The sequence below is a fragment of the Strigops habroptila genome, chromosome 5, assembly GCF_004027225.2.
Source record: "Strigops habroptila isolate Jane chromosome 5, bStrHab1.2.pri, whole genome shotgun sequence".
NCBI classification, from domain to species: Eukaryota; Metazoa; Chordata; class Aves; order Psittaciformes; family Psittacidae; genus Strigops; species Strigops habroptila.
Genome location: NC_044281.2, coordinates 1440647 through 1457413, shown reverse-complemented (window position 1 = coordinate 1457413; position 16767 = coordinate 1440647). Strand labels below are relative to the sequence as shown.

Genomic DNA, 16767 nt, shown 5'->3' with positions numbered 1-16767 from the left:
ACAGTCACAGAATGCAAAGCTGTAATCATTCATTTGGTCCTGAGCTCCCTAGAGAAAGGACTATCCATCATGATGGCTTGCGGACAGTAGTAGCCATTACCATCAATAAATAATGATTGTAATGATTTTATGGAAAATTTAAGTCTGAAAGTTCCTGCAGGGAAGAAAATCACATCAGAGGAGTGCATCACCAGCAATAAATATCTGCTGGGGCACAGAAGAAGACTTATTTGCTGGGTAAGTGTGAATAAGAAATACATTTGAAAACAAATCGTAAGCTGTTTATGGACAATTTGTGGGCAGTAAAAGTGCAATATTCCATAAATAGCCAGGTCTTTCATTAATGTCCAAACAGTCTGTGACCTCACATTGCTCCTGGGAAGTGCAAAAATTTAACCCTGGTTTCTTGGCCAAATTCCAAAAGTTTTCTACAGTTACTTGCACCTCTTCCCAAGAATTTACACTAATGTCATGGCCACGGTCACATGCCTGTAGAGAACACGTAAATAATTTTTGCAGTGCTCTAAGAATTGCATCTCTGCCCAGAGAGCTTCAAAAGATCAGCCTTAAAAGACCAGAACTTTGCAGAGCAGCGAATAACCTACCCAGTGAAGCATTCCTGCTTTTAGGAACCTCTGCTCTCCATGGTGATGAATGGTTGTTCTTGGCTGCACTGGATGAGCTCCTCCGCTTACTGGGGGAGGAAGAAAAGAAAAGAAGACACCTGTAACAACTCACAGAGTTTCTTATGATCAAGCTTACACTTAACTACTGCATGACTTAGAATGGGTCTATAGCTGGATTTCATGGGAGGTGTGTTGAAATCTGGGTTGTCCAAAAGCCTGGCTCCTTCTAGAAGCCTGGCATGTATTTTGGGGAGCCTTCTCAGACACGAAACAGGAGGGGACCACATTCATGCCTGCTCTGCAGGGACACCAAGGACATACAAGGCTTAACATATGCATTTGGTCTCATCTTAAATTCCCATTTCTGGAAAGAAGGCTTCCTTGTATCAAGTCCTATTCTGTCCTCCACCAACATATGCTCAGAAGAAGAAACAGCACAGAATGTCACGACACTTAGACTGAGCAAAAAGTCCTTGATGTCAGCTGGAACAGCTCTAAGTTGTAACAGCCGGTTGTATGCCCCTAACAAGAAATCCTTCAAGACAACAGGACCTTACTTCATCCTTCCCAAATATTTCACTACAGGGGAAAACAAAGGGTGGAAGATATTGGTGTTGAGCTCAGGTTTTGTACCTAGTTCCCTTTTATTAAGTGCGTCTAAGGAACAGCATCAAAGATGAGAACCTTGCCATTTTCTGTGCTGGCCACTGGTAAGACACAGTTTTAGGGCAAGGTATAAAACAGTTTAATAAGAGCTTCAGTGTGAGTTGCACAATGGGAGGGGAAAAAACAGCCTGGATTAGCAGAATATTACAAACCCTAGAATATTACACAATAATACAACCACACAGTGAAGGGTCACAGCTCAAATACTTTGCCTTTGTGACAATCTCACCCGCGGTTTTATATTCTAAGCTGTAGCTTGTGTCCTGCTAGTTTTGCTGTGGCTACTTAATAGTTGGTGATTTTTCTTGTAGAATACAGTGTATTTCTAAGGCTGACATTGACCACACAAGGGTAGGTATACATACATAGCTGTATGACACTTCACAAAGCCAACTACTAGCATCAATAGTGGTCAAGATGCTTATTAATGACTCATGTGACTTGAGCTATAGTTTGGCCAAATCCTTTGATTTTCAGTTGGCAGGAAAACCTAGTTATTTCCTAAACAGCTATACAGAAACCAAAAACAGAAAGCAAGGAGGGCTTGTAGCTATTGAAACCCATGGAAGATCTCCAGCTTTGGCACTAGAAGTTCCCATTTCTTCGTTTCAATACCCCAAATTAACCATTGTTTAACATGCCCAAGGAAAAACAATTGCACTGAGGAAATGAGAGAAGAGCTGTGAATCCAGGCATCCAGTCTCCCTGCGGCTCTGTGCTCCTCTGCTGTATGACCTTGAATTTGATTAGGATTCACTTTCAGTCATCCATATATTTAGTCATCCAGATTCTTTCTACCCAACGGAGACATTCTGACCATTGACTTGACCCAAGAAATGCCAGTCCTCTGCACTAAAGAGGACCCTTAAGGAGCAACCAACCCCAAGATCCCCCACCCTTTTTGATGGGCTCTCTATTGGAAGGTGCGGGGCCTACATTAGCTCTTCAGACTCTCAAGCTCTGGCCAAGGTGGGTTTTGAGGCTCTGACATAGCCACTATTGAGCAGCCTCTCACCTGAAAGCAAAGATGAGCAACTAGGGATCTTGTATGCAAGATGCCCAGATTGTCAGCTCTGGGTGAACAACCAGGACTCAGAGTGGCATTTCCCCAGGAATGTGCCAGAACCAGGCAGCAGAGATGTACAGACAACCCTGGCTGGCACGTCTCAAAGCATATGCTACTTGGCTACAAGTGGAACATCAATGAAATCTAAATGCCTCCACTGAACATTCCCATTTCAACAAACTGACATTCTAACAAAGCATGGCCAGCCAGCTCCATGCTGCAAATCTACATGCTTTTGTGGGCAAAAACTTCTTCATTTTCATCTGTTTCCCAGTATGTTTGATGGCTTGCAGAGAGGACACCAGACCCAGTCTAGCTGGCACCTGGAGGATCTACTGAAAGAGCAGTCTCTCCAGAACAAATGTACCTCAAACTAGAGCTGTTGTGGAACATTTGCCATTTCCACCCAAAGCATCCTGAACCGATGGACACAGTGGCAGACCAGCACGCTGGGCTGCTCTTGGTGCAAGTCTTATCCACTCACACCCTGAAGGACCTGAGCCAAAATCACACAAAAAAAAAAGTTTATTATTTGGTCTAATCTGGGTGACCAGAAGCATTTTTCCTTTCAGGGAGTAAAATTTGCTTCTACAACCAAGCCTGGATCAGTTGACACATTACTGATAGCTGTCCCTAGTGTGAAGATTTTTAAAGCACCCCATGTTGCAGCCTATATTCTCATTTCTAAGTGTTCAGATATCTGAGACTATATCTGTGTTATAACAGGTGTCTGAGATCTCTCTGTTATGGACACACCAGCACATACAGACATTGATGGCTGCTCCCTCTACCTCAAAGCAAGTTTTGCTTTACAGATTGTAACACCCAGATGTGTTCAGATTCCCTTACAGTCTGAGAGATGAGATGTCATTAAGTCTTGGCAACAGATCTTCTGGTGTGTACGGTGTGCCTTTACACCTGGCATCTGAATCACACAGCACGGTTTGCAGGAACGGGAAGAAGCCTGCACTAGGCAGGTTTCGAGGTGCAAGATAACCTGGAGGAAGGAGGATAAAGAAATTGCCATTATTATGATGAGGACATACACTTTTTTTGCCATGTGTTTCTATTAGTATGTGCTATTTTTTCTTCCCAAACCATAGACTGATTCTCAGTTTCACTGAGGCTCTTTTACTCCGCCCTGGCAGCACTATCTGCCAAATCCCACTAGAAACACCTCCTCGACACTGACAAAGCCATGAAAGGCTATTTAATAAGAAAAAGAGCCGAGCTATTTTTAAGATGCCTGTTGGTCCTGAAGCAACTGCAGATTTCCCCCTCCACTCCAAAAATGCACAAAACAGGCCAGAAATTACAAAAGCACCTTACGTTTATGATATCCTAATTCTACCTTTAAAAACTAAAATAAAAGCAGGCATAAGTCCAAAGCAACCTGAAGCACCCATAAGAGCATGTTCTCCAGGGCTTGGTTGGATCAGTTTCAAGCCAGGTTGCTAAGAGGGCTCTATCTCAGCTTTTACCACAGGAAGGGACAATGGATCCAGCACCAGAAAGTCTGCTTTGCTTTTTGTGCAGACCTGTCCGGGGAAGGGAGAGGAGCAATCTATCACCATCACCCTCTCTGTGTCTCCTGCCACCTCAGAGCAGCTCCTGTACCATCTGCTTGGTGACCTGTGCTGCTGGCAGCCAGCACTGTGGGGTGAGATGTATGTCCCTGTCTCCCATTTCTGCAAACACAGAGCAGACCTGAGCAATTAGAGACTTCAGTGGTTTATGTGCCACTTGCCCCGTGCTGCTCACTGCCAGCCCGCAGAGTTCACCAGCTGCTTCTCCTCTCAGTGACAAACGTCCTAATAAATCTCAAACCTCTTCTGCTGGATCACAGCAACATATTATTTAAAATAATCATTTTGAAAATTACCTGGCAAAGGACATTGCTATTATTTCTACTATGGAAAGGAGCCAGATATACAAAAGGCCCGCAGGCAGGCTTGTGGTAATTGATTACCTTACTCTTTAGTCTCGAAAGATGACCTGTGACTCTCACCCTGGCACAGCTTTATCTCTAACCCCTCCAACAAAGACACCGTACTGCATTTGCACTACATCTATTAATCGTAGCAGTGCTCAAGAAAGAGATGTTCCCAAAGTGGATGGCAGTGCCAGGTGAGGATATGGCTGTCAGTCTCCTTGAAGGATACTTGCCTTTCCTGAGCTTTCCTCAGCACAGTTGCTCACAGCCCAGGAGCGTGCACTGCATTTTTGGATCAAAATGTGAAAGCTGATGGTTTAGCACAGGAGGCCCCACCGTTTCAGGCCAGACAGTGACTGGCACAGAGCACTGCTGAGACCTACAGAGCCAAAGGCACCCATTTGGAGTGGTGCTGTGATTCTCTGGGATGTCTCAGCAGAGAACTGCCCTAGAAAGAGAAAGGAGATACCCTGCCAGAGGAAAAGGCCGCCTACTGTGGGAAGCTCCCCCCATGCTCACTTGCATCCCCCAGGCCACCAGGAGTTACACAGCAGGCTGAGCCAGCTCCTGGTCATCACAGAGCACCAAGGAGAACAAAAGATCTTTCTTACCCCTACAGGCAGGCAGTCCTTCTGGTGTTGGGGCCAAAGGACAAAACACGCCACTCTACAGGTTTTGAAGTGTAATTAATCTGCTGTCCATGAGGAAAACTTTAGAGTAGGGCACTTTAATCTGGAAGCATCCTTGTGCGAACATCCCTGGCATGTCTGGGATGTTTTGCTCTTCAACATCATCAGTTGCAACCCTGCAAAATGGCTTTTTTTTTCCTCTCATCCTGCTTCTGATCTCCCGCACCCTCACTCCCACGCAGGAAATGGACTAACACACCAGTCCAAAAATGCACAACAGACCTCACTTTATCAGTGTCCCTACCATAATGAAGCTTCAAAGACCTGGGAAGCCATGAGGTTCAGGATGGAGAGCATAACCACAATGAAGTGAGACAGGTAGGAGCCAGGAGGAGGGAAACAGCTACACCCTCCACTGCTATCCACACAGAATCATAGAATCACAGAATCACAGCACTGCCAAGGCCACCACTAAACCCTGTCACTTATGGGCCTCGTCTACACGGTGAGTGAGCACTTCCAGGGACGGTGACTCCAGCACTGCCCTGGGCAGCCTGTTCCAATGCCTGAGCACCCTCTGGGGAAGGAATTGTTCCTCAGCTCCATCTAAACCTGCCCTGGTGCAGCTTGAGGCCGTTTCCTCTTGTTCTATCACTTGTTCCTTGGGAGCAGAGACCAGCCCCCTCCTGGCTCCATCCTCCTGTCAGGCAGTTGGAGAGAGCGAGAAGGTCCCTCCTGAACCTTCTCTTCTCCAGACTAAACCACCCCAGTTTCCTCAGCCGTTCCTCACAGAATTGTGCTCTAAGCCCTTCCTGTCCTTCAAGGGCCACAGAGGCCAACAACTTTAACAGAAGCTGAGCAGCACAGCCACAGCAAGCTCAGCTTCTGACCATGCTGCCTTTGGCCAGCGTGCCTAAGATCAGAGCAGAGCCAGAGCGTAAGGCACCGTGCAGGAGGCATGGCTGATTTGGGAATCCAAGGCCCAGGCAAACATGGTGTAGCCTCTTGTAATTCCCTCTCACCCTGCAAAGGAAGGAATTTACTGATGAGAAGGTGAGTCAAGAGATTAATGCGCTCCCTGCTCCATCTTCCCACCCTCCATTCCCTTGCTCATGGTAAGGAGACGTGACTCCACAAAGCCACATGGGCTGCTCTGCCCACACATATAAACTCATTACCCGTGTCAGCCCCATACACCACTGCATAGATGGCCAGGGAGGAAGCTGGCTCCTGACTCCCTGCAGTGCTTCAGGAACCACTTGCAAGTACCTGTGCCTCCCTTGGCTGGGATTTATCCAGCACGTCAGTTGCGTTAGTACACAACATAGGCACTAGCTATGAAACATTACTGAAGGGAAGTTGCAAACGCTCCTCAGATTTTAAAGAGCAATGTTTGATGGGGGTAGTTTCACAATCTGAAACAGAACGCAACCATTAGTGACTTCTGTAGTGTTTCTACTGTTGGGAATCCCTTCAGCCTTCTACATGCTGCAGAAGATAGCTCTTAAATTCTATCCAAGGAGTACAGATCTGCATAGACCTATAGTCCCCATCCTTATGATCCCACATCACACGACAGAGCAGATTCACAACACATGACATAAGTTGTCATTCTCCCCACTGCCTTTAGCTTTAAACCTCTTAATTTCCTAAAACTACAATTACCTTTGGAGGGTCCCACTACACTGCCTATGAGCCAAGAGGGAGAAATCACTGCACCCACAGAAGAAATAAGGCATGCAGAGCAGTCTTGATAAACACAAGATACTTATAACAACATGCATGCCACTGGAAATCCTGGCATTTTGACATTTGTTTCCATTCCAAATAAAATGGAGAAAACTAATTTCTCTTCCTTTCCTGAATGTTGTAAATTCCAACATACTTCCCTTCAACATAAGCAAAACATCTTGTTTCCTTCAGGTAAAGATGCTTGGTAGAATAACAATGAAAAACGTCAGGGTAATAATAAATGTCACGTAAGAAAGATGAAAATTACTATTTCACTACAATCAATAAGATTAATTGAAATTGACTGAAGGGTTTCCATCTAACTGGACCATGTTCTATGTTGCCACATTGATTTTGCTGCTTTCAACACAGAGGTTTCAGGCATTTGCATTAGCTGAGTCCAACCATTGACTTCAAGGAATTGGGTGTTTTAGCAGAGCACAGGCGGAGCACCATGAACCCTGATGTCATCTCCTTCAGCCTGAGGCTGCCTGCCCCACAGGACACCAGTGCTGTGAGGAGAGCAGCCATTACCATCCACACCAGAGCAAAGGAAAGGAAACAGGTAGTATTTTCAAGTGGTCTCTTGTGTAAACCAGCAACCAGCTCACCCAGCGTGCTGCTGAGTACCTTCATTTTCCTCAGTTCCCCAGTCGCAGCTCTGCTACTCAGGGAGATATTTTGCAGCCCCGTCATTTGAACATGCAAATCCCCTGAAACAAACAGAGCTACACAGACCATTTCTTTTGCTTTCAAAAGATCACTCGTGCATTCCTTCTCCCTTTTCTGCCCACACTGTGTTTCAGGGCTTCCTACCTTGCTCTGCCATTCATCCTGCAAAACCAGACAAAATCTATACTGCATTTTATTCCTATCAAAGATGTGGGATTTCCATCATGAATGGCTATTTCTTGAATAAATGTAGGTACGTTAACTGTATTCCTCCTTCACCATCTAAAAAGGCATACTGAGATTTTCTGTTTTCTATCCACCCATAGTTCAGTGTTTTATCACTGCGACTCCTTGGGCATGAAAAGATTCTCTTGGCTTCAGATCTTACCCACACTGATACTGCAGATACCTTCTGCATTAAGTCCTTCCATAGTTCATAAAAAATCCATACAAATCTCAGCTCTCTCACTGATGAATTACAGGCATTAATGAGCAAATGGCTTCATTAGGAAGCATTGTGTTTAAGTGAAAATGCATTCAATCATTGCTCAATCATACAAAGAGACTTAATAGCTGCGACTCTTCAGCAAAGAAAAAAATGGCCAGAAAGCGGTTTGATAGAGAAATAAATAAAACCATGATCAGCAATGAAAAGGGTGAGTAAATGATCATCCCTTGCAACACAAGGACAAAGAAATACAATATGATCATGAGGTGGCAGGCAAAAGGGAGAGAAAGTGCCTATTTTTTTAAAAACAAATACCAAAATGTTGTGGAACTCACTGCCACAGGGTGGGGTATGCTGAAAAATAGGCACTCCTTTATAAAAGAATTGGACACATTCACAAAAATACATTTGTCAGTGGCTACTAAACATCATCAACACAGAAGGACATGGAGCTGTTGCAGCAAGTGCAGAGGAGGCCCCAAGGATGATCAGAGGCTGGAGCACCTCCTGTATGGAGACAGGCTGAGAAAGTTGGGGCTGTTCAGCCTGGAGAAGAGAAGGCTGCGTGGAGACCTCAGAGCAGCTTCCAGTGTCTGAAAGGGGCCACAAGGATGCAGAGAGGGGCTCTGCATCAGGGACTGTAGTGATAGAACAAGAGGCAATGGGTTTAAACTAAAGGGAAGTTCAGGTTAGATATAAGGAAGAAGTTCTTCACTGTGAGGGTGGTGAGGCGCTGGAACAGGGTGCCCAGAGAAGTGGTAAATGCTCCATCCCTGGCAGTGTTCAAGGCCAGGTTGGACATGGCCTTGGCGACATGGTCCAGTGTGAAGCATCCCTGCCCATGGCAGGGGGTTGGAACTAGATGATCTTAAGGTCCTTTCTAACCCAAACCATTCTATTATTCCCTGATCACTTGGATTCAATCCCAAATTCTGGCTGAAGAAACCTTTAACCTTTGAAGATTTGTGTAGTGGAAGGAACCCTCTGTGCTTTGTGTTCCTACGCGCTCTCTCAGTCATCACCGCGCAGCAGCAGGGAGTCTAACCCAGAGTGAGCTTATCAGCTGTGATTTATATTTATCTAAGAAGTCACCACATAGCATGAAAGCATTTACTGCTATGGTGATCTCCTAACTTTCTAAGCAAAATGCTTAACTATATGGTGTACGCGCAACCTTCTCACTGTCTTTCTAGTCCTTCCCACAGTCACACAGCATTACTTTAAACTTCATTCCTTTGATTTGTTAAACAGTCAAAAAGACAAACACATGTGTGTCATGACATGATGATGATGCTGTTCCTCTTCAAACACGTGCATCTGCCTGTTTCCAGCTTGGTTTACATCTATTTATCAGTAACAACTTAAGCTGCCTCTTTTTTGTAGAAAAGCTTTATGACAATGTTAGGACTTTTGATCTCTCTGCAAACACTAAACCCCATCATCAAATCTATGGGGTAAGATTAACTTTGAAGCAGGGTATTTTTTACACACATGGAGAATGGTCTTAATAGAATCATAGGATGGTTTGGGTTGGAAGGGACCTTAAAGCTCATCTAATTCCAAAAACCCTGCCATGGGCAGAGACACCTTCCACTAGACCAGGCTGTTCAAAGCCCCCAAATAGCCAACTGGCCTATCGCTTATCTATGATAAGAGAATATTTAATTGCCATGGCGCTTGCATTGCTGTGACACTGTGACATTCATGAACATTGAAACTCACATTTGACCTTGGAGAAAGGGACCTGAATGCTCCTAGTTACCTGGCAAAGAGGCAGCAGGGCCAGAAGGCAAATGCCAGCTGACACTTTCCTCTACCCTTTCCACACCTGCAAGATCAATGCCACACCAGTCCCATGCTTGTTGCAACAAACAGGGGCGAGGACAGGAAGTGTTACAGTTCCTGGCAGTACAGCCCCAATCCTGATGAGTGTCTCCTCCAAAGCCCACAGGAGTCATTAGCCCTATTGATTTTAATGGGATTACTCAGACTTCGAGTTAAGCACATCCTTAAGAGCTGCGCTGGAGCAGAACTAATGGTTCGGTGTTGTACTCCCTATTCCACTGTTGCCTTTCATATCACAAAGACCATTTTTAAACCCACTCTGGAGTGAGCAGGCAGTCTCTTTCATCCTCTTTTTGGCCAGCTAGCAGAACTGCCACTGACCTCTTCAATTTCACCTGTTGAGCAGCCACCACTCAAAGAAGAGGCTCCCCAAGCTTACCCCCAAGCTGCAAGACACCAAATGGCCTCAGTATCTATCAGACCAGAGCGATTTTTGTTCCTCTGCTGTATGTCAGGACAGGTTCATGCTGCAAGGTGGCACACAGGAAGCTCAAATACACATGGTGCAGCCCCAGTACAGGTCTGGCTGGCACACAGCATGGGGAAACCAGCCACCACACATGCTAATTATGACAATCTGGTGTTAGCCCAAGTCTCGGCGTCCCTGGAGCATGCACACTGCCCCTCTGCCTTCCCATTGTGCTTTAAGCAGTCTCACCCTTGGCCATCTTCTTTCAACTCTTGATTTTCTTCTTTCCCCCTTGTAAATTATTATGTAACAAAAATGTCGTGAGCATCTCTTGCACATACATCAGTTCCCCTGTGTACCTCACAGCCTACCCTGATTTACAAATCATATGCCCATTACCACATCCTGTTTCCCAAAATGGAAGCTCAGCAGGATCCCAGATAACCCCATTCCCTCCCAGATGCCCAGTGTGGCTGAGGGGGGATTCAAGAGCTTGCATTTTCCATCTTTACAGCAACAGCATCCTTGTTTTCCCGAGTGCCTCAATAACACGATGTCCTCGGTTGTCTGCCTACAACAGTGAGATCAAAACAGCAGAAAACTCACTGCGAGACTCCTCCCTATGTTGGTGGCCTCAATGGAGGAAGCATTTCATTGCCTAATTCTTCCCTTGAGCATTTCAGGCTCTGCAAATAAGACCAACCCAGAGCAGACAGCATCTGCTTCCATGCTTATTAAGACCAGGCAAGCTAGTTCTGCTCGCCCACAGACCTTCACCTTCCACCCCCTGATTTAATAAACTCAAAATCAGCACTTGAATGTGATTGTGTTGGGTTCACGAACCGATCAGGGAGATCAGAAAGATGAGAGAGCCTAAAAATTGCAAAGGAGTGGGAGAAGCAGCAGGTGTAAAGGCAGGAGAAAGAACCCCCAAACCAGACACAAAGAACAAAGGAGGGAGATGGAAACCTCCTAAGGGGTATTGCAAATTCAGGTCGAGATGAGGAAATGACAGAGTTGATGAGCAGGGATGGCACTGGAGGTTGACTGCGTTGTGGAGGGATGCTCCACTGCCTGAAGCATAAACACACTAAGAGAGAGGGGAGGAACTGTACACTAGTCCTTTTCCTGCAGGGCTTTTAAAAGCAGTATTTAACGCAGACAAGGCCAACTTGGTCTTGTTGCAACACAGCCAACTTGCTCTTGTCTGAATGAGCAGCAGGGCGCTACACAAACAGGACCTGAGAAGAGAATCAGAATATTCCCAGCAAGAACCCGGAACCTAAAAGCTAAAATCCATATCTAGACTCTTGAAAAAATACCTGCACGAAAGCTGTGTTTACTAAACCAACATGTGTCAATAACAAGTGCCTCCAGGTAGTCTCCAGAGTCCAGGTTGAGATTCTTTGAACAAAAGTGACCTTTCCAGAAACACATCAAGAACTGCTGACTTCAGCCCAAGCCCGACTGCTCAGCATCTTTAGAAAATACTTTCGCATTTCTAGGTCCCACCATTGGTATTCAACTGCTTCAGGGAGTCAGTTAGAATTCAGTGACTGCCCCAAGGCCCTGCTGTAATTCAGTGAGGAGGAAAAAAACCCAAACCACTGACAACTCAGGAACTCCAACTCTCAACATCCTCCAGTCGCCCCTCACAAGGTGGAAGAGTCTGTAGAAAGAATCAGGGGTGTGGAGATGTGTGTGTTTGGAAAACAGGAGAAAACTGGCAGAAAAGAAGGGGAGGAGAATGAAGCAATGTAAAGGAAAATGAGGACTGGGGTTGCTCCACCACAGGCAAATGGTGAAGGAGAGCTGGAAGTCTGATGTGTGCTTGTAAAGAGTAGGTTGAAGCCTTGGGGTGGATTATGCCTTGCATAAACACCCATGACTTATCCAAATGAATGGAGTGGCCTATGTAGCTGAGCCACCAACTCAAGTCCCTGTAATTAGCATGGGAACCTATTCATTTTTCCATACTATTAGGAAAAGAAATGAGTTGAGGTCCTTCCAAATATGAAGCAAATTCCTTTAAAGTGCAAGCATCTCTTCAGAGCTTTCTCATCCGTAGGATGGTATCTCAGAGGAAGAATAGTACTGTGGCCACCTTGCTCCATGCCATCTACCCTCATATTATGTACTGGCAGACACAGCCATCACTCACATTGAGAATTAACCCAGCTCAAGATCTTTCTCTGTTCCTGGGAGAAACTGTGGGACAAAGTCAGTGTAAGGGTTTCTTCATCAGAGCAACACGCTGGGATTGAGGCAGGCCACTGTCAGAGCTCAAAGTGGTTTAAGATCCTTAGTTATGCAGACCCACAGGGCAGGAGCCCCCTGAACTCATCTACCAGCACATTGCTGCAACATCCGGAGGGGCATGAGTGATGGAGGGTGGCAGGCACTGCCTGCCATGTGCTTGGCAGAACAGACACCTTGCACCCATCACAACCAGATGCTTTACCTGCTTCCTCAGTGGTATGGGAAAGGGGATGCTACCTGCATTTATCCTTTTAAACAATATAGAGTATCCTCCTCCTTTTTTTGACATTGCTCTAACCAGGGTAACTCATGCCTCAGTTACCTCTAACATGGCAATAACCCTCAGCACAGAAGTCATAGGAAAGGTGTGTCTACAGGTACCACAAGCCACAGCTTCCCTCCTAAGGATTCTCAGATCTCTGCTGTGCTTCACACTAATTTTCCCAGCCAATTCTGGACCTATTCAAATCCTAGCTACCGATCACAGTAACACTGGATGGAGCGTAGCTCAGAGACCCTCCTGTCCTGGGCCCTCTCCCAGGAGCACTGGAGCCAAGAATGAGAGCAGAGTATCCGCTCCTACATAATTGTGCATGCAGCTCTGGCTCTAAACTAGACTTCAACAGCTATACTGCTACTGGCCAACAGCCTAGTGCTCAACTACTGCGATATTCCCCCCAAATATTAGCTGCAAGAGAAGCCTTGTTGAGCACTGCTACTATCACAAATACCTCTGAGTGAACGCAATACACCCCGCAGGCATATCCACAATGGTGATGAAATCCGGGTGGAAATTGTGGGAAGAGTCAAAGGGTAAGATGCGTTTCACTGAGAAAAGTTCAGGGAACAAATTCCCTGGCAGAATTGATGGATTTAAGACCAGATCCAAAAGCACAGCTTCTTTCTATGCAGAATGAGGCACGGCTTTCCCAGCCCGCGGGCTGTCCCTTGGAAAGCCAGGGTAGCAGAGCAGAGTGGTGCCCAGCACTGAGGAGCAGGGTTTCTGAGTGAGGGGACTGCTAAGCACACCCAGGAGAGCTTCTGTGGAGGATAAGGATGAGGGCAAACTGACAGGAGGGGAAAGAAGGCGAACAGAAAAGGAAGCAAGCAGGCAGGGAGGGTGTGACAGGGTGTGACAGTGGTAGTTAAAAAGCCAGGAGTGTAATTGGGCTTCTCCGTAGACTGAGTGGGTTGAGCCCTGAGGAACAGATTGTATCTCATACACGGTTCCCATACCTTGCAAAAACCTGTAGTGACAGAAAGGGACTTTTGTCCCTACTCACTCTAGAGAACAGGTGATAGAGGCACGGAAGACTGGAAGATACAGTCAAACCCAGTTCACTGCTTTTCATGCTGCAGGCTTCCAAACCAGGGCTTCTTATTCCACATGCATGCCACAGAACACATCCCAATACCTCCTAGCAAATACAGAGGCTGCAATAACAAGGTCAAAAGCCACAACTGTGATGTGCATAGTAAATCGGATGGGGATTTTGTTTGGTTAGACTCTCAGATCATCACAGGAACTGGGTATGCAGAGAGAAAGAAATCTTTTTCATTTCTCCTGACAACCATCTCTGCTGACCTGGGTATATACCAGGAGACAGATGCCTGGGAGAAAGGAGAGAGGTGTTTTTTCCCCCTCTAGATGCCTTAGTTGTAAAGAAAATTACATATCAGATGGATTTCAGCTCCTTGTTTTCCTCAGCTCTTAGTTTTCCTATGAGCATCCTCTTGATGGGTGACATTTAGCTGGCATGTCATTTCCCTTCGGAGTTTAGTCTGGCACCAGCTCCCCTTGCACTAGGTGCTACACAACATCATTCAAAGCAAGCAACTTGCTCTGGCAGGAAGCTCTTGCCTCTTGTTTGTTCTTGACTGATGTTTGCTTGGTAATATCTCTATATATTGAATGTGTATTAGACATCCTTCAGAAGAACTTACTGTTTTGAATTTGAGCTATTTTAACTGAGCAAATAATAGATTTCATTATATTTCTGTGGCACTCAATACGTGAGAGCAACTTACAGACTCAGATTTTCTGTGGAGTTATCACTAAGGCTCCAAAACTTGGCATCTGAGTATTCTATCTCCGTGCCATTGATTCTGGGCTTCCTGATTTTTGTCCACCTGCAATAATCTCTGGACAGCAGAACTGGAAACAGCTTCTTATCACTACCTAATGATTGAGTCTTTCAAGGCATGTACTGGAACTCACCATAAAGTGGATCTTATTCCTGTTCAAAACGAACAGAAACCCCCCTCCTGTAATAGTTTTCCTAGATGTGCCCACCCCCAGCCTTTTTTTGTTCCTATCAGAAAAGAACGTTCACGAAATTTCTCTATTGCTTTTTAAGCAAAAAGTTGATACATTTTTTTCCAGGTGTCAAAAAAAGATTAATAGTCAAGAGGCTATTGTTATTTAACAGAAAAGCAGCAGAAACTGGCTGTTTGATACTCTGGTTAACATTCTTCTCCATCCCCTTGGGATTCTTCGGTGGTGTCTGAATATCTGGATTACAAGAATACATCACAACCATTATTTTCCAGCATATCTCTCACTAGATAGTTCCTATCATCCACTTCTAAGATAGACAGACACCTACTGGCATACTTTGTGATACTTGTCCCAAAATAGAATTCACCTATGGAAGAAAAGGGAACTAGTCCAAAGATTCTGCCCAATCTTCCCCTTTCCTTCAAAGCACAACTGATGGAGCTACTTGCTGTTTCTGAGAACATTCCTTCTAATCCAGTAATTCAAAGATGCAATTATCCAGAGCCAAAGTGCTCTGAATAAATATAAACACAAATTAATAACCATGTAGAGTAAAAGAATCCATATTTTACCATCCAGCTGGCTCTTGACATTCATCTTACCTGATTTATCAGGGACAGGAAGCACAACCAATGAAGCAGCGTGGGAGGACTGCCATTTCCACACTTGGCAAGACCTGGGGCTTTCACAAAGTACATGTCCTGTCTTGCCTGCTCCAACTGGTTCAAGGGAATTTCATAGAACCACAGAATGGTTTGGGTTGGAAGGGACCTTAAAGCTCATCCAGTTCCAAGCCCCTGCCACGGGCAGGGACACCTTCCACTAGAGCAGGTTGCTCCAAGCCCCTGTGTCCAACCTGGCCTTGAACGCTGCCAGGGATGGGGCAGCCACAGCTTCTCTGGGCACCCTGTGCCAGCGCCTCAGCACCCTCACATTTGGGAGAACTTATAAAGGATATAATAGGCCTTTTGCTGACGGAGACAGGCTTCGGGTTAAAAGACCACCCTAAGACACAAAGGATATTTCTCCGTTAAAGACTTCCTATGATACTTTCGGAAAGTCACTTATGCAGCCTTCCCATCCATGCCTACAACCTGAGGTACACAAACCTTCAGTCACACTAGGCTGCAAGCTCTCTGGGACAAGGGCTATCCTAAATGTATATCTAATATTTTTCACAGTATGGCCCTTTCTCACAGATTATACAGAAGCAAAGACTTTAAGCAGAGCACCACACGTCACCAAGGTGAATATTTCCAGCATGTATACATGCCATCAAGAGCAGATTCCTCATGGCCACATTTTACATACCTGATGTCTACAAAGACTGGAAGCCGACTGCTTGTTCTCACTGCTGCCAGACTCTGCCTCTTCCCCTGCATCAGTCTCCCTGCCCTAAATACACAAATCCAACACTGCCCGTGCCAGCACTTTACTCTTGTCAAGTTGATGACAGCCTGATGCGGGTCATCCCTGGTGGCGTCTCTCCTATCAATCAATCAGCTGGTGCATGGTAATTTCTGAGGGCCTGTTCCTACCCTGTGCTGGGAAACTGTGGCTCTCAATAATACCCCTGCACAGCTTTGTGCTGCAGCACAGGGATGTGATTCAGCAGGCTAGCTGTGCAACGTGAAGCAAGAATCCTGCATACACTTTCAGGGTCTCTGCAACAATTTACCTCTCTGTTGAGCAGAAGAAGTCTATGAATGAAGAGTGTAGCTCAGTGCCTGATTTCTCCCAACACAAAGGCAGGCTATCACTGGAAAGAGGGGCTCAGCCCTTTCACTCACTTCGCTCCCCTCCTTTTGGGCTGCACTGCTGAGGCCACAGAGAGCAGAATCAGGGATTTGACCCGACTCAAAATTAACACTGTGAAAGGGAAAAAGGCTTCTATTTGGATAAGCTCCTTGCTTTGTTTTACCGTATCATTTCAAATGTGCCCAGGGCTGGAGACATGCTTCTTGTGATGGAAGGGACGACTCACTAAACCAGTGTGTTTTAGAGCAGACCTAAGTGCACCCATGCTCTGAGATGCAGACCTGTTCTCCTGACCCAGGAAGCAAGGCTTGCAAGCAAAAACCAGCTTGTGCAAACACTTCACTCATTTAACCACCATCAACTATTCACTCACCCAAAAAGCTGCTCTTTGACTTGCTAGAAAGTGCTCACACACTTATACCATCAGGTCCCAGGAGCCAAAAAAGT

At 45.7% G+C, this 16767-nt stretch overlaps 1 protein-coding gene across 1 annotated transcript in view; it reads right to left on the bottom strand.

The window, feature by feature from the left end:
* The window catches only part of ABCA12 (ATP binding cassette subfamily A member 12), an 84164-nt gene that overhangs the window by 62800 nt on the left and 4597 nt on the right, over positions 1 to 16767 (bottom strand). The window contains exons 3-4 of the mRNA XM_030486202.1: positions 3208 to 3355; positions 606 to 694 (exon numbers count right to left, since the gene is read on the bottom strand). Coding sequence (XP_030342062.1) covers positions 606 to 694; positions 3208 to 3355 — 237 coding nt within the window. The remainder of the gene's footprint in view (positions 1 to 605; positions 695 to 3207; positions 3356 to 16767) is intronic.